The sequence below is a fragment of the Sarcophilus harrisii genome, chromosome 3, assembly GCF_902635505.1.
Source record: "Sarcophilus harrisii chromosome 3, mSarHar1.11, whole genome shotgun sequence".
In the NCBI taxonomy this organism is placed as follows: Eukaryota; Metazoa; Chordata; class Mammalia; order Dasyuromorphia; family Dasyuridae; genus Sarcophilus; species Sarcophilus harrisii.
In genome coordinates, this window is record NC_045428.1 from 499,623,349 (window position 1) to 499,650,408 (window position 27,060).

The 27,060-nt window shown below is 37.1% G+C and overlaps 1 protein-coding gene across 3 annotated transcripts in view; it reads right to left on the reverse strand.

The window, feature by feature from the left end:
* Positions 1-17,944: 17,944 nt before the first annotated feature.
* Positions 17,945-27,060, reverse strand: part of SLCO2B1 (solute carrier organic anion transporter family member 2B1) — a 93,128-nt gene continuing 84,012 nt past the window's right edge. For all 3 annotated transcript variants that reach the window (XM_031961394.1, XM_031961393.1, XM_031961392.1), the window contains one exon: positions 17,945-26,923. In XM_031961394.1, coding sequence (XP_031817254.1) covers positions 26,743-26,923 — 181 coding nt within the window. In that variant the 3' untranslated portion in view covers positions 17,945-26,742. The remainder of the gene's footprint in view (positions 26,924-27,060) is intronic.

Genomic DNA, 27,060 nt, shown 5'->3' on the forward strand with positions numbered 1-27,060 from the left:
TACCCATTTCATTGGATTGTTGTGGGAAGTTTACTTTGTAAGACTTAAAGTAATATAGACACAATGTTGCTATTTGGTTCATTCATTCATCCATTTTTGCATATCACTAACTAAATGAGTACTAGTTAGGTACTTGTAATGTCTCTTTCTTTAAGATCTTACTTGGTCTAACCTAGCCCTGTCCAGCTTTGATTCCAGCCTCTTGTAAAGACAGATGTAACACAGTAAGTTCTAAGAACTGGCTGGAAAAGGGTCTCTTTTATCTGAGAATAAGTTGGTTAAGTGTAGAAAGACTTGTCAGCAGAGGGTTACCCAGTCTGATTTAGATGCTTTTCACAGAAGCTTAAGAAGATTAAGACTGGGATCTATGACCATGATTGATGAAACCCTAGATTTCTGGAGTCCATTTATGGTCAAAAGAGAAGTTGGGAAAGAAATAGCTGGATGCCTGGGCTACTTCATTGCTGCTCTTGAAATATTAAATGAAGGCCAGAGAAGGCCACCACTATATTAGGTCAATCTCCACTGGGGAAGATATAGAAAGACATTGAGAAGAATTGTCCAAAGTGGGCTATGGAAAAGTGCACTATTAGGGTTAAAGTGATTTGCCTAGCGTTATATAGCTAATAAGTGCCTGAGGTTAAACTTCAGAGTCGATATTCTATTCACAGAATCACCCAGTTTTCCCTGGGAGAGTGTAGTTTGAACTGCACTGGTGAAAGGAAAGTCCATAGTGATAAGTTCATAAATCACAAAATCTTCTATTTTCTATTTTCTATTAAAATTTTCTATTAAATTTTCTATTAAAATGCAGCTCAAGTATTTTCTGCATGAAACCTTTCATAACCAGCACTTCCTTTCCTCCTGGTACTGGTGTTCTTTTCCCCAAACTACAGCGTATTGAATTACTTTGCATATATTTGTACTTATTTTAAAATTGTTCTGTTTGAGTATTTGTTGTCTCATCCTTAGGAAAGGAGATCCTCATGAATGCTAATTTAGGTCCACCTAAGCATTCAACAAGTTCCTGTCATATGTAAAATAGTCCTAGAGATATAAGGACAAGCACAAAATAATTTTTGTCATTAGGGAACTAGTATTCTTCTGGGTATAGATTCTCAACATTTACATGGGTAAGCAAATATTCTCTAGCTTCTCCTTTATGGAGGAGATGGAAACCAAGGTGAGTTTTAAAGGAAGACAAAGGATTCTAAGAAGTCAAAATGATAAAGGACTGAGTTCCAGACAGGTTGCAGGGGAGGGTGTAGTTTGTAGTAATTCAAAGAGATATGGAAGAGAGAATGTTGAGTCTGGAAATATCGAGTAGTCTGAGTTGCCTGGGATTTAGAATATATGGAGTGGGATAATGAAAAGTAAAGCTGGAAATATGGGTGAAGGTGACTAGAGGTTGTAAAATACCAGATGAGGGAATTTTCATTTTATTCTAAAGGCAATAGGGAGCCATCAGTAGTAGATAGTTTAGAGTGGAGAAGGTGCATAGACTGAGCTATGCCATAGGAAACTATGGTCATGTGTGATAGAGGAGAGACTGGAAGAAGGAAGACTAATTATAAAATGATTACAGTAGTATCAATGAGAGGTGATGAGAACACAATCTAAGATAGTGGCCATATGAATAGAGAAAAAAGTATCAGTTTAAGAGATATTATGGATATAGAATCAATAAGATGTGACAACTAATTGCATATGGGGGCAGTATGAGATATAAGAATCAAAAAATAACTCCTATACTGTGACACTGATGGGGTAAGAGGATAATGGTGTCCTTAACAGATATAATAGAGATTGGTATTGGAGAAGGGCTGGGTTTGGAGGAAAGGTTCTGAACTCAGATCCATGAATATTGTGTAGTTTAAAAATGTGATAATGATTTGCCAGTGTAATTGATTTCCTTTATAATCCTCTGTTTTATTTTGTGTACTTAAAAACCTTATTCTATAAATGGAGTTTTCCTTAAAATGATTAATAGCATCTATTTAAAACCATAAGCAAGCATTATATGTGATGGGAATAAATTAGAACCATTCCCAATAAGATCAGGGGTGAAACAAGGTTGCCCACTATCACCATTACTATTCAATATTGTATTAGAAATATTAGCTTTGGCAATAAGAGAAGAAAAAGAAATTAAAGGAATTAGAGTAGGTAATGAGGAAACCAAATTATCATTCTTTGCAGACAATATGATGATATATTTACAGAATCCTAGAGAATCAGCTGAAAACTACTAGAAACAATTCACAATTTTAGCAAAGTTGTAGGACACAAAGTAAGTCCACAAAATCATCAGCATTTTTATATATTACCAACAAAATCCAGTAGCAAGAGATATAAAAAGAAATTCTGAAATAAAATAACTGTAGATAATATAAAATATTTGGGAGTCTACCTAATAAGACAAAGTCAGGAACTATATGAACACAGTTACAAAACACTTTCAACACAAATAAAGTCAGAACTAATCAATTGGAAAAATAAAAAAAGACTCATGGGTAGGCCAAGTTAATATGATAAAAATGGCAATACTACCTAAATTAATCTTCTTATTCAGTGTAATAGTAATCAAACTTCCAAGAAATTATTTTACAGAGCTAGGAAAAATAATAACAAAGTTCATCTGGAAGAATAAAAGGTCAAGAATTTCAAGGGAATTAATGAAAAAATGCAAATGAAGGTAGTCTAGTTGTGCCAGATCTAAAACTATGTTATAAAGCAGTGGTCATCAAAACCATTTGGTACTGGCTAAGAAATAGAATAGTAGATCAGTGGAATATGTTAGGTTTGCAAGACACAATAGTCAATGATTAATCTAGTGTCTGATAATCCAAATACCCCAGCTTCTGGGATAAGAACTCACTGTTTGACAAAAATTGCTGGGAAAATTGGTAATTAGTATGGCAGAAACTAGGCATTGACCCACACCTAACACCCTATACCAAGATAAGGTCAAAATTATCTCATTATTTAGACATAAAGACTGATATTATAAGCAAATTAGAAGAACAAAGGATAGCATACCTCTCAGATATGTGGAGAAGAAAGGAATTTGTGGCCAAAGAAGAACTGGTATACATTATGGAATACAAAATAGATAATTTTGATTATATTAAGTAAAATGTTTTTGCACAAATAAAATTAATGTAGGCAAGATTAGAAAGAAAGCAATAAACTGGGGGAAATGTTTACATTCAAGGATTTTGATAAAGGCTTCATTTTTTTTTTGTTAAAGATTTAGGATATCTTTATTATATGTTTAAAAGGAATAGCACATTATACACAATAAATTTACAGTTTCATGTGCAATCATTTTTTCATAAAGTTCTACTGTTAAGGAAATGTTTATTTTATTTCATAATTTCAAATAAAATAAAAATATTGCTAATGTGAAAGACTGTTTTGCTTAACTAAAGTATATTTTTAACAAGAGCTTTATTTTTCTTCCTGCTTTCTTTTTTTTTTTATTATAGTAACTTTTTATTGACATAACCCATGCCAGGGTAATTTTTTTTACAACATTATCCCTTGCACTCACTTCTGTTCTGATTTTTCCCTCCCACCCTCCACCCTCCCCGCTACATGGCAAGCAGTCCTATATATGTTGAATATGTCGTAGTATATCCTAGATACAATGTATGTGTGCAGAGCGAAACAGTTCTTAAAGGCCTCATTTCTAAAATACATAGAGAATTGACTGAAATTTATAAGAATTCAATCCATTATCCAATTGATAAATGGTCAAAGGATATGAACAGATAATTTTCAGATAAAGAAATTGAAATAATTTTCAGTCATATGAAAAGGTATTAAATCACTATTGATCAGAGAAATACAAATTAAGACAACTCTGAGGTTGTCCAATACATCTCTCAGATTGGCTAAGATGACAGGAAAAGATAATGATGAATATTGGAGGGGATGTGAGAAAACTGGAACAATACATTGTTGGTGAAGTTGGGAACTGATTCAACCATTCTTGAGAGTAATTTGGAATTATGCCCAAAGGGCTATCAAAATATGCATACCCTTTGATCCAGCAGGGTCTCTTCTGGGCCTATATCTTAAAAGGATAAGGAGGGAAAGGGATCCACATATGCAAAAATGTTTGCAGCAGCCCTTTTTGTAGTAGCAAGAAACTGGAAACTTAGTGGAAACCCATCAATTGGAGAATGGCTGAATAAGTTATGGTATATGAATGTTATGGAATATTATTTTTCTATAAAATCATTTTCTATAAGAAATGGTCAGTAGGATGACTTCAGAAGACCTAGAGAGACTTACATGAAGTGATACTAAGTGAAGAGAGTAGAATCAGGAGATCATTGTACAAGGCAACAACAAGATTATCACAATAATTAATTCTGATAGTTTGACTCTTTTCAACAGCAAGGTGATTTAAACCAGTCCCAATGGTCTTGTGATGAACAGAGCCATCTGCACCCAGATAGAGGACTATGGGGACTGAGTGTGGATCACAACATAGTATTTTCACTCTTTTTGTTGTTGTTTGCTTGCATTTTGTTTTCTTTCTCATTTTTCCCTTTTTGATCTGATTTTTCTTGTGCAGCATGATATTTGTGGAAATATGAATAGAAGAACTGCATTTTTAACATATATTGAATTACTTGCTGTCTAGGGGAGGCAGTAGAGGGAAGAAAGGAAAAAAAATTGGAATAAAGGTTTTGCAAAGGTGAATGTTGAAAATTATCTATGCATATGTTTTGAAAATAAAAAGCTTTAATTATAAGAATAAGCCTTATTTTGAAAAAGGTTCTATAGACTAGACTGTCAAAGTGATCCATCATACAAAAATTTAAGAATCACACCTAGTTTAAGAGAAAGAAATTGGTTACATTTGATTGGACATTAGATGTACTGAATTTGAGATGCTGACTGGACATCCCAGTGGAAATGTTCAATAGACTGTTAGTACTATCGGAACAGAGCAAGGATGTGATAGATCAGTATCTTAGAAAGACTGATTTGTCCACTGTACGAGGATAAAAGAGAAGAGACAAGAAGCAGGAAGACCAATTATATAGAAGGCTATTGCAATAGTCCAGGAAAGAGGCCTGGACTTGGGAGGTGGTCATGGCAATGAAAAGAAGAAAATAGATTCTAGAAATGTTATAAAGATATAATTGACAAAATTTGGCCATTGAATGGAATTGGGTGGGAAGGGGAGGGATAATTAAGAGTAAAATATGACCCTGAGGTTATGAACTTGGGTGACTAAAAGGATGGTAACATACTCAATAGAATAAGACATTCAAAGAAATGTTTGAGGGAAGATAAACACATCATATTATGGACATAAAGAATGTGAGGTTTAAAAAAAAGGTCTAGGACAGGTCTTGGAAAATGTCTAGTTTAAGGTGAGATAAAACAGATAATAATCTGGCAAAGGAAAGATTCACTTCTACAGGAAGAAAGAGTGCTAAGGGAGAAAATATTAATGAGGCCAAGAGTGAAAAGAAGACAATTTGATGTGTCAAAAGCTACAAAGGAAAATGAAACTTGAGAAAAGTCCATTGCATTTAGGCCAGAAGATCTAGAGACTGGAAAATCTTGAGACCAGACATGGACTAGTGGTATCAGGAGTGCAAGACAGATGCAGTTCACCCCTAGTGGCTTTGGGGTGACCAAGCATTAAGGCCCTGAAAGGCAAAGAAAATGAAGAAAACCTCAGAGAGAATTTGAGAGGCATATGCAGTGCAGTAGAAAGACCTTAGCTTTTGGATTCAGAAGACTTGTGTTTAGGTCCTTATTTCAACATTTCTTAGTTATGTGACTTGAGGCAAATTGCTTCCCTTCCAAGAGCCTTAATCTTCTCATCTATAAAATGAATTTAATCCTTGTCCTGTTCCTCTTGCAGTTATAAAGAAAGTACTTTGCAAATCTTATGGTAGTTATAAAAATTTGAGACAAAATTATCGTTATTATTGAAATAGTTAAATCTACTTTTCTGCTTGGTGTTCCATTTTCTTAGAAAAGACTCCTTCCTGCTAGTTTCCTCTTTCTCCAATAGGTCTCCCACATTTCAGATCAAGACTGAGATCTGTAGGAATCCCATTACTGCCTTAATCATATTTAGTCTATGTAGCTATTTTGATTTTTGATCTCTATCTCAAGTGTGGCCAAATAGAATGGAATTTTAGGATCTAGAATAATAGAGTCTAGCATATAGAATATTAGATGTAGGGAGCTATTTAGAGTTGGAGACTTTATAGCACAGAACATTAACATTTATGCTGGAAGAGACCTAATTTACAAGAATAACTGCTTTATTTTTTTTCAATAATACCTTTTTATTTTTCAAAATACATGCAAAGATAGTTTTCAACATTTACCCTTACAAAAACCTCTAACTCTTTTATTTTTATAGTGTAGGCAACCAAGGCCCATAAAAGAGAAGGCACTCACCCAAGGTCACACACTGAGTCAATCCAATAATTAAAACTTCTCAACAAAAGAGGAGGGGAAACAAGGAGCCCATTTGTATGACTGCAGCCCAAGGGAACTTTTTTCCTGAAAAGATATTAATAAGATAATTGTTATAACAACATCTGTTTGTTTCTCCCAGCCACAGAGGCAGGTGGTGAGGGGTAAAGGGGAAATGGGGTGGCAGTCAGGAGCATGAGTTCTACTCTGTATAAGTCTCTTTCTTCCTCTGAATTTTAATTTACTTGCAAAACCAAGGGTTTGCAATGAATCATCTTCAGGTTCTGATATTCTAAGGACCCCTCAAGCTTTACTATCCATTTTCTCCAACAATCCATTTTCTATGTGCTAAAATTCTTTCTCATGTGTTCCATGATTTCTTTTTTCTTCAACCCATCTATAGCAATGCTATGTTTAGACCATCTTTCTTCTCCTAAAATTCTCCACCAATAATTCATCATGGTTCTAAGGGACCTTGGTTTTTCAGAGGTTGTGCTAGGGGACACAGGCTCTGGAAGGTCTTACCAAGTTGTAATATTGCTGCCTTTGGGTTCCACAATAGATTGTATGTCTGTTTTTGAGGACTATTTTTGTTCCAAGTATGTAGAGACTTTGTCACATAAGGTTGTTCACAAGGAAAAGAGAGTTTGGTCAGAGAAAACTGGGAAGATTCTCTGCTAAGGCATGAAAAGGTTAAATCCTCTGTAGCTAGAGGGAGCACCTAGCATTAAAAAGGGATCTGAAATTAAGCCAGATGGATGGTCTGGTGATGACTTTGTTTTTCTTTACCTGTAAGATGCTGAGTCAGTTCTTTAATGGCCTCTGGGGCTTAAGGTTTCTGTTAAAACGTAGTTGAAAAGTCTGTTCTGTCCATGATTCCCATGGGCATTCCCAGGCCTTTAATCCACCTGCATAGTGGACTCAAAACACTCAATTCCCCATTTAGCTTTAGAGCCATAGGGTATTGTAACTGGATGGGATTTAGAGGTCGATTACAAATTTCAAACATTATGCTCAGAGAGGGAAGTCACTTACCCAAGGTCACATGATGAGTTAGACACAGAACCAGGACTAAAATCTAAGCCTTCTAAGTGCCATTTAAGGTCTCTTGTTATTAAAATGTGATGCCCAGTCGTACCAACTCTATCATTATATTATTGGAATAGTGAATTCCCTAATGGTGTTTAAAGAGAATCTGGAGGATGACTGAGGATTCTTGCTTTAGGTCAAGATTTTGAATTAGATGGCCTATGATATATATCCCTTTCTTTTTGTAGTATGGTAGAAAAGAGTTTCAGATTTAGAATCAGGAGATGAAATCAGGAAACAACCTACCTCTGACACTCATTAACTGGATGTCTGACCAAGTCATTTAGCATTCCTATACCTCTCATATTTTTCATCTGAAATGAGAGAGTTGGATTTGATGATCTTTAAGACTCCTTCCTAAATCTAGTCCTAGTATATATAATCCAATGACTTAGTTCCATGCCATGCTTTTATACTTTCTGGTGACTATGATTACATCACTTAAACTTTTTCAACTTTATCGTCATCATCTGGTAAATGAGGATAATCACGTTTCACAATTTACTTCACAGGGTTTTTTGAAAGACAAAACTTTAATAATATGAATATTTGTGAACTAATGTTACTATCTCTGTGATTCTGATTACCTCCCCTTGTTTCAACATATTCCACAAACTCCCTGACCTTTTTATTCTTCCATATTTCTTAGTTATACCACTTTTCCTCTATCTTTCAGTCAGGATAGTGAAAGCCTCCTGTTCTTTCTTACCCTTCTATTTCTGAGATTTCTAAGATGAAGGATTTTGGAGCATTCCCAGATCAAAATGTATAAATTGAGTTAATCAACAAAGAGAGGAGAAAGGAATAAGGATAAAATCTATGTTTAGGGCTTTAATCAGAAAGAAACAAGGAGGCATTCATTATACAGGTAAAAAGAGTCTTAAAAAAAAAAAAAAAACAACTCTCATCCTTCCCTTTGGGATGAAAGCAGAATTGTAATTTGGTCGCTGTCCATGGTCCTGATTTCTTGATAGCGTCTTTATATCTTGCTCTTGTCATAATCCATTAGAGCTGTAAAGGATCTTAGTAGTGATCATCTAACCCAATCCCTACTTCCTGACTCTTTTATTCTACAGATGAGGTAACTGGAGGCCAGGAAAAGAGAGGTGACTTGGCAAGAGTCACACAGGTAATTCATGGTAGAGTTAAGAAATGAATCCAAATCACACTCAGGTTATCTCCCTGCTGTGCTCTAGCCTTGATTTCAGATCTGGCACTCCAGCCCCCACTCTGGAAACTTTTATTTCTTATTAGTGAAAGCTCACCATATCTAGTGGCACCCAGATCCGTCACACTGCAGTCTGGTTATCTTATTATTTTGGAGAATGCACTCATTCCTCCCGTCTGCCTCTTTATTCCAGGAATAATAATCGAATCAACAATACATTCCTGGACTACATTCACCATATTATGACTTTCTATATCAAAATGCTCCTCTTTGATAACAACTTTACTATATGTACTAGGTTCCCCTGGTAAAATGTAAAATCCTTGAGAGCAGAGAATTTTTTGCTTTTTGAATCTGTATTTCCAACGCTTAGCACAATGCTTGACATATAGTAACATATAGTATCGTAGAGGTCGTCTGGTCTCAACACTTAAATTAAGGTGAGGAAAATAAGAAATGAAGAACTAGAAAGATTGAATAACTTTCCCATAGTCACATGTTGGGGTTTAAAGCCAGGCGTTCAGACTCTAAATTCTATGATATCCCACTCCCACCTCCATCCATTCAGTTTATTCAGGCAAGGTTTATTTGAGAGAATGAGATTTTTATTCAGTAGTATGAATAAAATGGAGGATTGTGTTGCAAGACTGTGAGCTTCTTAAGAGCAGAAATTTTCCTCTATTTGTCTCAGTCCTATGCCTGACATTCTTGGCTATTTGAGTCCCTATTCTGTCACTAATTGGCTATCTTTTTACTCCACTCCCTTCCACCAATTCTGCCACCAAACATATAGTGGGTACTCAGAAATTGTGTTTTATATGACTGATTGAATTAATGAATTGGTAGAGATGTTCCCTAGGAAGAAAAACATGAGATTAACAAAAGTATGTGTATGTGTGTGTATGTGAAAGAGAATTAGGAGTAGAAGAAAATGGGAACATGATGATAAAAGGGGCTATAATGATGGACAAAGACAGTGAGAAAAGAGGGGATGGAGAAAAGGTGGGATGTGTCCAGAAGCTATTGAATCTAATGGTTTGGAGGCAATTCCCTTTCCTTTCTGCCAGAGGTACTGAGAGAAGCTGAACAGAATGATTTCATTTGAATCAAAGATTCACAGCTGGAATCTGAGCTGGAAGAGGTCTCAGAGGTGCATCTAGTCTTATGATTCACATCGATTGTTAAAATTTTCTTCCTTTTGTTGACTTAGAGTGACCTCCATTTGACTTTTCCTCATGTTATTAGTTTTGTGTTCTAAGAACAAGCAGAATAAACTCTCCTATACCATGAGGGTTCTTTTGATATTTGGAGGTAGTTGGTAAGGTGTGGATATATTTCTGGGCCCAAAGTCAAAAGGACTTGAGTTAAAATCCAGCCTCACATGCTGGCTAGCTATGTTACTCTAGGTAAGTCATATAACTTCTCTCTGCTTCAGTTTGCTTAATTGTAAGATTGGGGAAATAACATTTTTAGAATTAATTGAAGCATAAAAGAGTATAATAAGTGCTTCACAAACATAAAAGCACTATACAAATGCTAGCAATAATAATCACAATTATCATAGTCACACTAAGCAAGTAGGTACATCCATTTTGGAGCTAGAATAATTCAATAAATAAGAGTAGGCCAAAGCTGAAAGGAATTTGAAAATGTGGGATCAAGAATATGAGAGCTTGGTGGTACATTACCTAATGCAATTACATCAGTTGCAGGGGAATCTGAGGAACAAAGAAGAAAAAAGGGACTTACTGAGGGCCATTTAGTGTGCTAGTGGTTTGTCAAAACAGATCCCAGATTTTCTGCCTTCCAGTTCATAACTTTTTACCATGGTACTAAGTAGTTCGTCACCTGTCAATTCAAAGGTGATCTAGTGAATACATAAGTCAGTTGCACAAGATGAAAAGAATTGTGTAGTTGACTGGTAATTTTAAAAAATTTATTTGTAATTTATGGAATAAAACAAGCATTTCCATAATGCATATTAGAAAGATGATTGCACATGAAATTGTGCAACTATTGTGTACAACTTTTTTCTTTTTAAATATGTATTTATTTATAAATAATATTTGTATTGTCTAAATACAATAAATAAAGCCTTCTGCTTCCTGGCTCTCAAAATATCTTTCTGTATTACAGGGAATTCCCCAGATGTACCTCATATCAGCCCCTAACCTCATACCATCTCCAGATAGCACTATGACAAGAGTACATGAAATTATTTTATTTAAGTTTATAAAGAATTTTGTCATTTAAAAAAGGTATTCATCGTTTTTAAAGGACTTTGTAGTTTACAAAAAGAATTGTGGTGATGGGAAGGAGCCTGAATTACTAGTTTTCATTCTACTTCTGACTGTTTAATACCGGGCCTCAAATGTTGGCTCATCCTGGGACTTTCCTTAGCACTTCTGGCCTCCTTATTCCAGAATATTCATCCTTCCCTGGGGCCTTCTCATCCCAGAGTTTCTTTCTGTCATGTTAGCCTCTTTTCTCACTTATGAGTTCTTCAAGGGGCCTCTATTTTGGGGGACGCACAGAATGATCAGCCTTCATTTCCCTCTTGTCTCTGCTTCTGACTTTCTAGACTTAAATCCCATATCTGGGCTTTTCTGATTCTCCCCTCCTTTGCCTCATCCCATTTTTCAGCTCTTTTTGTATGTATTGTCTTCTTTGTATGTTGTTGTTTGTCCTTCATTTTTGAAGGGGACCAATGACATAATGGGATGATGTTTTGACTTACTCGTAAATTGGATTTAAGAGAGACACAGTTACACAAAGTTGTCAGCCTCACGATCTCTTCCAGTAGTCATTGAAGTCCAGTGGCAAGGCAAAAATCAAGATGATTGGCAGTGGCCCAGGATACAGTGGATGACCTTGACCACAAGCTCACTGTCTTCCTTTCTGTTTGTATCTACAGCTCCAGCATTTGACACAAGACTTGGTATATACCAAGCACCTGTTTGTCTTCCCAACATTGGATTAGAAATACTGAGTTCAAGTACTAGCTGTATAATTTTGAGCAAGTGAATTACTTCTTTTCTCTGATTCTTAGTTTTTTATTTCTTTCTGAAAATGGAGGAATTTTACTACATGATTTCTAATATTTCTTTCTAATTTATCATTTTGTGATTTCAGGAAGTGGATTTTTTAATCTACAGAAAGATTTTATAGTTTATAAAAAGCTTTCTTCTTCTTCTTCTCCTCCTTCTTCTCCTTCTTCTTCTCCTTCCAATATCCCAGTGAAATTGACAGGGCAGAAATTATTGTCCCCATTTTACAGATGCAGACACAAAAGACCAGAAGAACTTATTCAATTTATTTTGCCTTTTAAGCCAGAGGATTGTCCTTGAGTTGTCACTGACTGTGAACCCTTGTGAAAGAAATATAGCATATCCACATGTAACTTCACAGACTGAGCCTGTCTCAGAGTAACAGGGTCTTCTTGCTGGCAGACAGAAGGGCTGGGAAATGAGGGAAAAATCAATAAAAATGTAAATCTTATCAGTTAAACCCTGCCCACCATGAGCTTTGGCTGTGGAGAAAGATAAGACAGTACTGGACAGGAGGGGCTCAGATTAGCCTGGTCTGAGACAGAGTAAGGAATAGAGTTGGAGCTGTTAAAGATGAGGGAATAGGAGGGAAAAAAAAACATTTTTTGAAACTAATGAAATATGAAAGGAGTGGGAAACAATGGAGAAAAGGTTGAGAGGAGAAATGGCTAGAAGATTTGAGTTCTCTGGAGGTTTCTTAGGATCAGGGTCTTTTCTCCTCATATCAGGGACTCCTTGAAAGGAAGGCAATGTCCTCCCCTAGATTGGGAATTCTCAACGGAAGAGGCCATTTCTCCCCAATCATGCGTGCATGCGTGTGTGTGTGTGTGTGTGTGTGTGTGTGTGTGTGTGTAGGATTCCCTGAGGACAGGGGAATCTTAGAACTGGGAGGAACTTTAAAAGACATCTAATATAATCTTTATCTTCAACATCTCCAACAAGTGGCAGTATCTCTCTGCTTCAATATCTCCAGGAATGAGTACAAGGCAGCCCCTTTAATTCCTAGCAGTTCATATTTTCAAGCTCATACTTTCCATTGAGCTGAATCTGCTTCTCATTGCTCTTGTTGCTGATTTCTGGAGTCAAATACAATTTTGCTTTCTCTTTTTATACTAGCTATTTAGATACTAGGCAACTATCATATCCCTTTAGTCTTCTCTTCTATAGGCTAGACTGATCCACTCATTTATAGCATGATCTTCAGGACATTCCCCATTTATGGTATCCTTCTTCTGAAAATGTTTCAGTTTATCAATGTCCTTTCTAAAATGTGACCAGAACTGAACACAAGATTATTCATAGGTTCTTAGGATTTGTAAATTTGTTTTTAAAATATTTTGATTATAATTAATTTCCTTTGTAATTATATGTATTCTTATTTGTTAAAAACTTTTTTCTGAGGGGTTTCAACCAACTGCCAAAAGGGTCTGTGAAAGCAGGAAGCAAGTACCTATTATATGCCAGACACTGTGCTAAGTGATTTACAAATATTATTTCATTTGATCCTCACAACACTCCTGGGATGTTAGGGGCTATTATTATTTTATAGTTGAGGAAACTGAGGCAGACAGAGATTAAGTGACTTGCCCAAGGAAATACAACTACGCAATGTCAAGGACAGATTTCAACTCTAGTCTTCCTGAATCCAATTCTATTTTCTGCACCACCCAGTGGTATCTCTATGCCACAAAAAGTTAAGAATGTCTGAGTAGTCTGATCAGGGGAAAGAATTACCATTTCCCTTCTCTGGATACTAAACATTAATCTGCCATTTAACATTGTTCAATCATGTTGAACTTGTAGTCCATTAAGATCTTACAGGTCTTTTAAAATACAAACTGTTTTCCTCATTTTATATTTGTAAACTTTTAAAACTCAAATATACATCTATCCTTACTAAATTTTTCCTACTAAATTTGGCCCATTGTTCTGTTGAGTTTTTGAGACCTTCACTCTGTTATACATCTTGTTAGCTATCCAACTCAATTTTGCTTTATTTGCAAATTAAATAGACACAAATCTATGTCTTCTTCCACACTACTGATAAACACATTGAATGATGCAGAGCCAAGGTCAAACCCCTGGAGTACTCCATTAGTGATTATTCTCTAAATTGACTTCCTGATAATGGCATCTATTAATGATTACTCTTTGTATTCAATCATGAAAAGATATGTCTAGACTACATCTATCCATCTTGCTCACAAGAATAACGTAGCACCTGCATATAGTCCCCTAGATAAAACTATCCTAGCTTCAAGGCACTCTGTGAGTCTATATCTACTTAAAAGCCATAAGTTTTGAGCCCCCATTAATGTGTTTACTTTTATTAGTCAGTCAACCTTTATAACAAATTCAAATGAAAGATATTTAAGGAAAAACAAATAAAATGAAGAAAAATAACAATCAAATATCTTTCCAATTAACCTGATGCATACCCTCACAAATACACATCCCATCAGTGAAAGAATGAACAGAATTGAGAAATTTTCACGGAGAGGTTCACACATGTAGTTAACATATGGTTGGCCAGTATGTTTGGAAGGGAAGCCTCTGATGTTGCAGGACTGATGATGTCTTCTGGTGAGATCAGTGCACTTCTCCCATCCAAGTGGATCTTGTGTAGAATGGTGTCTCTGTTATACAACCTCTGCTGGGTATTGCTCATTAATGATTTCATTGGCTACTACTCAGCATTTTTTCACAATCCCATTATTAATTCTGACCATTACTATGCATGATCCCATGGACACAAAACTGGAGAGCTACTCTTTATTTATAGATTAGGTAAGAGTATTATCTCTTTCTCAGAAGGCAGAGTGGGATCTGCCATGACTTTTTATTAAAATCCATTGATTTCCTTATGAAGGATTTTGGGTTTTGAGTTTTTGAAAAGTAGGACCTTATAATCTACTTATGATAGTATGGAAGAGTTCCTTCCTAGCTTTTTTCCCATAAGAAGGGACCTTTCTGTCTCAGAATCTTGACTAGATGGGTCTTCTTTTCCAGAAGAGTCCTTCCTCTAGATGGCAAACTCACTGGATTCCAGAACAGAACTGAACTATCTTTTGCAAATCACTGTCTTCAGGCTTAAATTTATTTTATCATCTATTTCCTATTAACCAAAAGCTGGAAATGCAAAGAAAGAAGTGTTTTAAAAGCATTTATTATATGCCAGTCCCTGTGCTAAGCAATGTAGATAGAAATATAAGAAAAAAGGAAGACAGTACTTGCCTTCAAAGAGCTTACATTGGAATGATGGAAGACATCACACAAAGGGGAACTCAAGAAAGGGTCAAGGAAGGAAGAATGAAAGTACCTGGGCAAAGCTATGGTTTTGAAGTCAAAAGCACAGTCAGAAAATGAATAAATTCTCAGTCCTTCCTTCAAAATGAAGGGCTCTTGAAGAACTTACCAATGAGGGAAAGGATTGGAAGGGGTTTTGAGGTTTTTCTCTCTGATTCAGCCTCCCAAAGTTCATGTAATTCTCTGTTTAATTTATGATGGCTAACCTATATTTAGCATCCATATTAGATGCTACCCTCTCTTCCAAAATTGTCAAGGGCTTTTAAAATTTGAAGTTTCCAGTTTCTCAACTTCCAAATTCTTTTCCTCTCCCATGAAAATGAGCAGGAGAAAAGGCACAACAAATTAAGCCCAAGGGACAAGGTTATCGTCTTTCTCCTGCCTAGCTGAAGAAATGTAAAATGTTTTTCCCAATCTCTTATGGAAAAAAAAGGTATAAAATATAGATTATTTAGAAGTGATTCAAATTTCAAGTAGGGATTGGATCAAGTAATCTCTGTAAATGTAAATAATGACATTTTGTCATTAAGCTTAGCAAGGTGAAATGTGTTGTTGCTATTGTTCTTTTTCATCATCATCATCATCTTCTTCTGAATTATCCTTTTTTTTGAGTAATGGGAAACACTTTAATAGTCTGTGATTGTTATTCAGTCATGTACAACTTTTCATGACCTAATATGGGGTTTTCTTGGTCAGGTTACTGAAGAGGTTTGCCATTTCCTTATGCAGTAGATTAGATAAATAGAGGGTAAGTGAGTTATTCAAGATCACACAGCTAGTGATTCTCTGGCTGGATTTGAACACAGGTCTTCCTGATTCCAAGTCCAGCTCTCCATTCACTGAACTATATAGCTGCCTCAGTAGTATGTGATAGAATATTCTCATAGGCTGAGGAAACTTGGTTGGGCCTAAAAGTAATCTCTAAATATCAAGTGATTTGGACATTGAAGTTATTCTAGATTTTGGTCAAATGTACCATTCCAGCTAAATTATATACTTGGTGGGGAACAGGGAGTGAAGAGACTTCTTCCTGGTATTTATAGATAACCTCTGGAACATGACCTCTAGAACAAGTTTCGTCAGCCTATGGGAACATTCTTCCTGAGTAAATTTACCCCAGTTCCATGTACTTTTCACACTTAGTCTAAAGCCTATTGATTGTTTGAAATTTATTCTCACCTCCTTTAGTAGCAGGACATCCTGTCTCTTACTTTAAGTGGGAGTAAAGTGATTCAGTTGAGTTAATCAATTAATCACACTCTTAAATGGTTGAAGTTATAAAGCAAGTGGGGCACCAGAAGCTGGCAAGTAACCAGGAAAGTTCTTGATTGGCTAAAAGGGAGCTTGGCCTGGGAAGTCAAAAAAATGATAATTGGGCATTGAGCAGGAGTCCTAAAAAGCTTAGGGCAACCATCCCATTAGCTAATCTTACTGTGTCTCCCTGTGTGTTCAGCCATATTAATATACAAGAAAAGAAGGATATTTTGGATTGTTTCCTTTAGCAAACTCTTAATCTTACTGGGAAGATGGGATTCATGTTTTATCTTATCCTTTCTCTGTCTTTTTCACTATCTTCATCTCAATCTTTCATTCTAATTTATATTTTGAGTCCTAATAACATTTCTTATCCTCAGATCTACATTGTTGTGTACTGAACATATCTTAACTGTCTCATCAATATTGAGATCTTATCACATTCAAAACATCACTGATCATATTTCCAAGGAATTTGGATTTCCTCCAATTTCTTCTCTCTCTCTCTCTCTCTCTCTCTCTCTCTCTCTCTCTCTCTTTCTTTCTTTTTGCTGAGGCAATTGGGGTTAAGTGACTTGCCCAGAGTCACAAACCTAGGAACTGTTAAGTATCTGAGGACAGATTTGAACTCAGGTCCTCCTGACTTTCGGGCTGGTACTCTAACCACTGTACCAACTAGCTGCCCCACCTGTTTTTTGTTTGTTTGTTTGTTTGTTTGTTTTGCTTGAGGGTACCGTCATTTTTGTAGTCATCCAGGTTGGGAAACTTGAAATCTTGGACTTCTCCCTCTCCCTCACTGTAGTACTCTTCTCCCTCCTTTGCCACTAAATCAGTTGCTAGGTTTTCTCAACTCTACGGATACATCTATGACACTTGCCCCTACTTTCTATCCTCATTGCCATCATCCTAAATTGAGTTCCTTGTGTCTGGGCTGTGGCAACAGTTTTCTAGTTTTTTTCCCAGCTTCCAGTTTTTTACTTCTCTGAACCATCTTCCACGCAGTTGCTAAAATAATCTTTCTAAAGCACATTATGGTCTTATCGTGACCCTCCTCTACTCTAGAACCTCCAGTGACTCCTCATTGCCTATATGATAAAATACGAACTCACCATAGCCTGACTTCACATAACCTTTCCAACATTTTTCACATTATTCCTCTTCACACATTTTATAGTCTAGCCAAATTGGACTATCATCAGTACATTGGATTTGTCATTCTCTTTTATTTTTCCTTGTACTCACACATTCCACCTTTTATGTTGGGAAGGTACTGCTCCCCTACTCCAGTCTCTTAGAATTTTCATTTTCCTTTAAGATTCAGCTCAGGGACCATCTGATGTATTCCATGATCCCCTTTATTGTTGGTGCCCTCTCCTCAATTTACTTATCTGTGAATATTTTGTATCTACCACTTCCCCCAAGCAAAATGAAAGCTTTTCGAGTGGAGAGTCACTTATTTTTGTTTCTGAATTCTCATTGCATGATATCATATGCCCATTTCTCATCTCATCTTTATGAGAACACAGAAATAGTATTCTATGAAAAGGAAAAAAAACCTGTTTTAAACAAATGATTCTCTTATAACATATCACATAATTTTATTCACACAACTCCCAAAAAGTGCAGAAAATTTTTCTTATTAATGTTTATTGTTTGTGGATTACAAAAGGTATTTGATTCTCATACATAGTTTAAAAACAATAAAAACTCCCTTGACCAAAAAAAAAAATTACAGAGTAAACTTTCTTTAATGACTATACATACCAAGCAAGGCATAAAACAGAGATAAGTTCACCTAAGGCATTTGTCATGATCATGGAGGATGTTTTGTATAAGGTCAAATGGGAGAGGGATGCTCCAGTTTCTGAACAATATTTTGTTGATTCAATCAAGCTTCCAGATATCACAAGAGCTCCTCAATGAGATAAATGAGTATGAGAAAGAGATCAGTCCAAGAAATTAATTTTAAAAAAACCTATACAATAATATCTATAATAAGGCTGGATGGCCAAGATATTGACTTAGTCATCAGTGTATATATCCTGGATAAAAACTCCTGATAGATAAGGAGTTGAGCTCAAATCCAAGAAGGAGAGAGTAGGTTGGATTTCAATAGAATTGTAGAGTGGTTTTAACCTCCCCAACATTTCTCTCTTGTGCACAGGCTCCTTTTTTTTTCTGAGACAATTGAGTGCCCAGGGTCATAGCCAGGAAGTTTTAAGTGTCTGAGGCTGATTTGAACTCAGGTCCTCCTGACTTCAGAGCTAGTGTTCTATCCACTACACCGACTAGATGCCCCCCCTTTCTTTTTTTTAAAATTTTAACACAAGTGTTTTCCCAGGGAAATAGGAATATTTGCAGATCTTGAGACAACATAATAGAGGGCCCAAAATGCAACAAGGACACACAAGTTGTCTCCAGCAATGATCTATGTGCAATAAACGGCATGAGAATATCACTGAGGAAATGTATGATTAGAAAATGGGGGAGTAGTTAACATGACTGGAGTGAGGAATTAGATTGACAGTTTGAGAACTTCACTGATTCTCTTGAAATGTTATTTTTAAAAAGACATAAAAGAGGGCAACCAGGAGGTATCTTGAATACAGCACAGATTCTGGAGTTAGGAGAACCTGAGTTCAAATCCAAACACAATCACTTTACTACTGTGTGATGCTGGGCAAATCATTTAATCCTGATGATCTCAAAAAAATTTAAATAAAAAAAGATACAAAAGGTCTCTAGCACATGTAGAGAACCTATGGAGGAACATGGATGATTGTTCACAGAGGAGGAAGAGATGGAAGGCTGAGTTCTATCTATATTGAAGAGAGCACAGATGCATGGAATTATTTGTAGGATCTAGCTCAATGCTGTGGTTTGGATAGCCACAATACACATCATAAAGCCAGGAATTTGAAAATATGGATTAAGGGAAAGAGAAATGTTTGCAAGTGATTAGATTTAGGGATTTTCATTCTTCTGCTTTTTATTCTCCCATTAATTTGAAAATCACATCAAAAAGATCATTGGGTTTGAAACTATTAGGAGACTCCTAACAATTTATTGGAAAGAGTAGCCTTTAAAATTCTACTGAATAATAGTTTGACAATTGGACATTAAGTTGAAAGAAAAGAAATAAGCATTTATTAAATGCCTGTTTCAAAATTAAATGATTTGCCCAGAGTCACATAGTAAATGTCTGAGTCTTCCCAACTGCAAGCCCAGGATCCACTGTGCCACCTAGCTGTCCAGCTAGAGAGCTATAAGGACTTTCTAACCCTATGTCAGATACAGCTTTCAGACAGAGACACTGCCCTTTGAAGCTGAGGTTTTTTAAAAGCTCACAACTTTGTGGTAGTTCTGTGTTCAAAAGAACTTGGCTTCTGGAAGGAAATCTTTTACATCTATATTTTATGTACTTCCCTATGTAGATGCTGTCATCCTTGGATTAGTTGTAGACTTTCAGCAGTTACTTTTGTCTTTGTATTCCAAATGCTTCTTGGTGCTTATTAAGTTCTTATTTATTGATAGGAGAGAGAAAAAACTACCACAACTTTTCCTACCATCTGGTAATCTCCTTTTATGAGAGAGAAAAAGAGTTTAGGGTTTGTTCCTCCTAGCCTGATGGCTAGTTGAGAGAGGATCCTGTCTTGCTAACAGCTATTTCTTAAGCCTTTGAACTTTAAGCTAAGAGAGGGATGATGGAGTCCAGTGTGCTGCTAATGCAGAAGATGCAACACTTCAGCCCACAACTCTGAAGCCAGAAGCTGGAAGCAGATAGAAGCAACACTAGCTCAAATCTAGTGGAGTTATATGGGACAAGGACCAGAAATGATATCTAGAGCATACTCTATCATTATCTCTGAAAGAAAGGTCAGCAAAAAGCAATATTCCCAGAGACAATGAGATACACAAGAGCATCTGGGACTGGCAAAGTGGAAGTGTGTGATGACATGATTACAAGACTAACCTTTTGGTGTCCAACATGAGTAGGCGGCTATCATATGAGTATCTTATGATCACTGAATCAGTAAGGCTGTCCCATGCTTTGTCAACCTAGGACTCCATTGTGATAGGTCATTTTTGCAAGGTCTATCAACCTATAAGATGCTGTATTTTACCATGTCTTCCACATGTTTCCTTAGGCTTCAAGTTCCCTGCATATGTCCCCCTAGCCATGTGTGCCTTATACATGTCCATACATCTCCCTCCTGGTCATGTGTATATTTGTGGGACAGTGTGATTCAGATTAATGGGAGAAATTTTTTTTGCTATTTTAAAATTATTTCCATATCTTTAATTACATCACTTCACTGCTTTAAATTAGCTTTGCTCTCTGACTGCTAAAAGTACACTTATAAGCTTCATCTTTCAGTGGATAAAGGTGCCTTGAATTAGACTGATTATTTGATACCCATGTTGTGTATGGGTTTTCCAGACCCTCATCCTTTGCAATATGAAAGTAGCATAAGAATCTAAATATAGCAGATACTTAGTATGTGAGAAAAAGCTCATTTGGACTCCTGTTCTATTCCAATTAGTATTAATCAATTTGATATTTTATATAAATCACAGAGGTAATTAGATAAGATAGATTCTTATAGGCCTTTATAATAGACCTCAAAATTTAATATACACTACTTGTTTACCAAGTTATAAAGCTCATTTATGCAACCATAAGAATGATGACAAAGGTATCTCCATCCTGTTTTCCTTACATTCTGTGTCCAAACCCCATAATATGGGTTGGATATCTTGATTCTTTGGAAAGTCGCCCAATTTATTTTAGTATCTTCAGACCACTCTCTTGTGCCCAACATGAGCAGATGACCATCATAGGACCATTGGATGATTACTGACTCGGTAGAGATGTCGCATGCTTTGGCTAACCTAGAACTTCTCTGTGATGTCATTTTTGGCCTTCAAAAGCAAATTCCATCAATTTATGAGATGCTGTATTTTACTATGCTTCATTTTAATATTTGGATATCAAACCCTATAAAAACAAGGTCCTGGAGACCAAGAGTATCTCAGGCCATGAGGAAGGTCTGAGGTCTAAAGTATTAGAGGGGACAATGGACTCTTTAATAAAGTGCCATTGACTAAAACCTCAATGGTTTTTCTTGCAGATTGGGCAATTATAATATCCACAAGTAAATGCTTCTTTGAACATAGTGGGAACTTAAAAGTTTGTTAAATTGATTTTTGGTCTGTCATGGTTCTCTATTTCATTCATTATGTTCCCCACTCCCTCTCTTTCCCTTCCTATTCTTTCTCTCTCTCTCTCTCTCTCTCTCTCTCTCTCTCTCTCTCTCTTTCTCTCTAGGAATTCCAACTAATTTGTTTTAACTACTCTTCTCCCTCCCTTCTCTTTGTACCCCCATTTTTCTCTCTCCCTTTTTTTCTCAATCATCCTTCTAGTCTGCCAAGTTTTGCTCCCAAGGGAATGACAGGGATGTACAAGTTTCAGAGGAAGGAAGGAAGGAAAGAATTTTCTCTCTAGTGGGCTCAGCCCTAGGTTTGTTTACACAGACAGATGGGGTCAGTCAGCCAGGAAAGAAGCCTTGCCCTCAGGTCCTCAAGGAAATCAGGTGGCTGAACAGAAATCAGGCAGTCATCAACTCAAAATCCAAGAATGTTAGAACTGACAAAGCCCTTAGAGATCATATACTCCAACCCCAACATTTTACAGAGGGAACACCCAGAAGGAGGAAATGACTTTGTAGTCACAAACCAGTCAATGGTGAGACCTAGTTGCTAAGGACACACAGGTCTGAATCCCAGACCAAGACACTTTCCATCACATGAGGCCTGTCCTGTGTTGTTTCTTTGTTTTCTCAAGTTTTATCCCTTAAAGAAACTGGTTACTCCTCATCATAGAATGGAAAGAAGCTCAAGGTCAGGATTGAATGCTGGACAGGGAGCCCAGATTCAGCTCTATTCCATTTTTTTTCATTTCCCCCTAATCTTCTCTCCCCACAACACAGTGTCTCTGACCTAACGGTCTCCTAAATCATCATTTCCACCCTCTTTCTCCCATATATTCCTCTGAAATCACACTAAGCTGATGAATTGGTCAAATAGCTGATATTTCAAGGACAATCTTTGGCTTAATAGTTAGTCTGTTCAGTTCTTCATCAGATCTCTGGTAGAAAAGCTCTCCATCTGCTCTTTCAGGAACCTAGTATGATAAGATCAACAAATACCAAATCCTACACAGGACTTGGCATGAGACAGAACTGATAATGCTACAAACCAGGCATTTCATAGAAAAGGATGGGAGATAGGAACAAGTGACAAGGACAGAAAAAATAAGATCTTTCCATTTGGTCATTTGTGAATATAACTCTTCTCTCCTTTTCTCCTTTGGCCAATGGGAGACACTGGAGGGACAAGAGGTAGAGTCTGTTCCTATGCACAGTCTATTTAGAGTTCTCCAAGTTGATAGGAATTTTTGACTTGGAAGGGATTTCCTTTTGCTGAGGACTCATGCACCAAGATACAGAAAAACCACGTTGTTGACATGAGAGGGTGGACTTTCAGGTGTGGCAGTCCCCTATGTTTCTCCAGGTGTGTTGGCAGAGCCTGGGGGCTACTCCATAGCCCTAGATCATACAGGAAGGTAAGGAAGAGACATGATGGGACAGCACACCAGAACTGATGTGACTATCAGAACCTACTACACTGAACATCGCTCCTCCCCATTGCCTCTGAAGCACTATGCAAAGAAAGCTCCAGCTCTTTTCTCCATCCTATTTGTTTACTTCTTATTTCCCTTCATAGGATGAAAGATATTCAACTCCCTTGGCTATAGTCATTAAGACCTGCAAGAGGAAGCCTATTTCCTTAGCTTTTTTCCATTGATATTTGAAATTGCTATTAATGTAATAGTTATTTAAAGTGATTTTTGTCCAAACCTATAAGTCCACAGTTTAAAATGAGGGGAACAAGGTAATCCAAAAGGGAATGGAGATTTTCCTCAGTTTAGTCTGAAGTAAGAGGTGATGATTAAAGAAACTTTCCTCAGTATTAGTAATCTGGGATATCCAAATATCCCAGGGGGATACCTAGATAAAGATTTGCTGAGGAAGAAATGAGACAGGGGTAGAAACTGGTGGGGGGGGGTTTATATTATCATACATTTGTACACAGCAGAGTCAAATCCTTGGTGTAGCTCCCACTCCCTTTCTACCCCAGCTCTACATTTTTTTATGTTGCTGAATTAAGTGTTTCCAAAAGTTTTCAGAAAAATCTTTCTGTTCCCGTCCCATTGAGAAGAGTCATCTCTTGACCCTGCAGACAGGGCAAAGATTCTAAAGACAAAGGCCATGGGTTTCCCAAGAATGAGGACTCACTATAGGCAGGATTGTTGTTTTATCCTTTATACTGGGGGCTCTCTAAAAAAAATGAAGATATATGTCTTCTCAGGTGAGGGTATGTGTCTGGACCTTCAGAGTATAGGGACTCTAAGAGAAAGGAATGGTCCTCCTTTTCCTCTTGCCATCTCTCCTCAAAGTTTAGTACAAGTGTCTGTCCCCTAGTTATACCTGATCAATGATAACTGATTGACCATCCCATTTTTCAGACCTTGACCACAGAATCCAGGGCAGACCTATCCTCCCATCCTCTCTCTCTATATTTCCTCATAAGATTTCTATTTGACTTTCTCTTTTGCTATTATTACATCCTGTCTGCATCATGGCTATTTTTGTATTTGTCTAATTTCCCCTATTAAGTTGTAAGCTCTCTGAGAACTATGTCAGATTTATCTTTATATTTCCCTGTGACAGCTCAACCTCATAACACTAAGCATAGGGCCCTGAATATGATCATCATAGCTACACTTCCTATGGTAGGTAACTTCCTTCCACCCCTATGGTGATAAGAGGTAGGATTATACAAAGATTATTTACCCATTTTACAGATGAGGCATGTGAGACTCAGTAAAGTATTGGGATTTACCCAAGTTCAAACAGATTGGTAAATACCCAAAATGGAACTTACAACCCATTATTCCAATGCTTAGAATTCAATGTTTGATTGTACCAGGCATGTACTTAACACATTTGCTGAATTAAATCAAACTGAATATAGTCCAACCTCTTATAAGCAAATAGTGTTTCTTGTGAACTTTGGAAGGGGAATAGCCCATATTTTGAAGGGGAAGTTCATTAACTAAATTATTATTTTATACCTAAGGAGGAACATTAGTGTCCGTGAAATCTCTGTGAAAACAGGAGACTTTATGATTGGCTAAGAGTGAGCTAGAGATTGATAGAATGAGCTAAGTGGACAAATTTTTAAAAAAAGGGGGCAAATGTTCTAGAGAAGATAATACTATTCTCAAGGACTATTGATGAGTTGGTGTTGTGGGATATGTAGCCCAGAGAGAATTAAGAATTAAATTCTTTAGTTACTTTAGATAGATATGCATATCTAACAGTCTTTCTATGGGTTATTATTTCTGATATATAGGTATTTTCTTTTTCTCTGTGAACAAATGCTATCAAATATACTCATGGGAGCTAAAGTGTGAGAAGGTGAAATAGATAGAAATGGGTGAAGATAGAGCAATAATTGGCATTTCTTATGCTTAAGGGAAATTCACCTGACTAGGGGGCAGCAGTCCAAGAGACAGTTTGAGCATAGATAGAACTGCAACATAATATTGGGTGGCCAATCTCCCAGAGTGCCTAGCCCTGGCTCTTATGGGGATTGGGAAGGAGACTGGACATTGGGGAAGAAGAGACAAAGGGATGAACTTTTGGACGGGGACAGGGCAGACAAAGGGCTAGCTAATGGAAGATGAAGCACAGAAGCAAAGCTTGCTATAGATGGGAAGTTCAGCCCTTGGGGAGGAGGTAAAACCCTATGGATAACAGCAGCCTGTGGGTAAATTTCAGGGTCTCCTAGCTCAATAATGGCTCTGGTTATAAGGACAGGTAAATGAGACAACAGTGATAGGAGGAAGGAGGTGACCAGAAATTGGAGGAGTAACAGATATGTGAGGTCAGTAAACCAAATTAAGCTGTCAGGGATTTAGGGACACTTGAAGACATTTAGTCCATGGTCATTCTTGAAATATTCTCAAGAAGTAATGAATTAGACCTAAAGGGTACCTGAAAGACCATCATAGATTCATAGAAGGGACCCAGAGGCCACTGAATATAACCTCTTCCTTTTATAAATGAGGAAACTGAGGCTCAGGGAGGTTAAATAACTTTCCTACCATCACAAAGACTGAAAGCATCAGCAATGAAATTTGAACCCAGATCCTCTGATGCCAAAGTTTTTTTACATAACATATCCTACCTATGAAATGTACCAATAATTCCCATTATTTTACAAATCCCTACAAACTAAAGCTTAGGATAAGAAAGTTATTTATCCAAAGGGACTCTATAAAGAAATCATAGAGACAAAAGGCAACCTTTTAAAATTCAAAGATCAAGGGAAATCTCTGTTCCAGAAAGTCAGTTCTGGATGAGGGATGTGGGCTTGGGCAGGAATTTGGCAAAAGAAGCTTTTGTTTTTTTGGAGGATTCCCCTGGATGAATGTCCAGCTAAGGACATGGAGGTGACTATATATAATTTGGGTAAGCCAAGGTATGTAAAAGCAGGGGGAACCTTACCTCTGGATAAATGCAACAGCATAATGAAATATCACTTTTCCCAGACAAATATTCAAACCTGCCAGGAGTTTAGGCAAAAGAATCTCTCAGTCTCTGCTCTAAGAATGATCAAAAGGAGGGTTAAAAAAAATAGAATCCGAGTATACAAAAGACGTCAATCCCTGATGTTGGTCATTGTCAAAGACCAATCAATTCATTCCTGGAGATGATTGCACAGTATCCTTCATGTGTATTTCCTGGGTGACAGGGCAGGATGAGCTCCAGGATCAGGGAAGCTCCCAAATTCATGGTGAGCTTGGAATCCCATCCTTTCATTTCCCCAAGTGTGAATTTGTGTATTGATCCTAACAGTTGGTCTTGTCTCTGTTTCTAGGAGAGCTGAGATCACTGGAGAAGGAATCCTTTGGAATTTGTCAGTGGATAGCAGAGATGCACCAATATTGAGAGCAGGGTGGTTGGATCATAATGGGGACTGGCCTTTGAGGATCTCTGACCCTGTGCTGACTAAGACTGTTTATCTGAGACTTTCTCACTACAAGAAAACAAGAGTACTGAGAGAGCATCTGACAGTGTCTTCCCCAAATGGTTCTTTGGGGACAGGATCCCAGGTAACCAGTCTCATTTGCCTCTTTTATTCAGGCATAGCTCTCACACTATCACCAGGGAGAGGACTCCAATGAAGGCTATATTTGTTGCGAATGCTACTCCTTTTCCTCATCATTGGTAGGATCCTTTGCCCACCGCACAATGGAGGAGGGATGCAGACCAGCCTGGGGCAGCTGGGTCACACTGTGGATTCCCCAGATTGTTTCTCTGAGTTAAGGGCCAGTTTCTCCTCCTGGAGCACCGAGTCAGGCTGGGACCTAGAGCAAGCAGCCTCCTTCTCCTGTTGTCGAAGGATGCTGAACACTAAGATGAAGCAGAACAGTGTGCTCAGCTTGAAGAACACCTGAAGCCCGATGAACCTGGAGAAGAAGGAATGGGAAAGGCCATTGGATTGTGGTCATGAACTCTACTGGGGTCTCCCTCAATGCATCTTCCTAAATATCATCCCACATGAAGGAAAGGGTGCACTCTAATGAGGAAAGAGTATGAGAAAGTC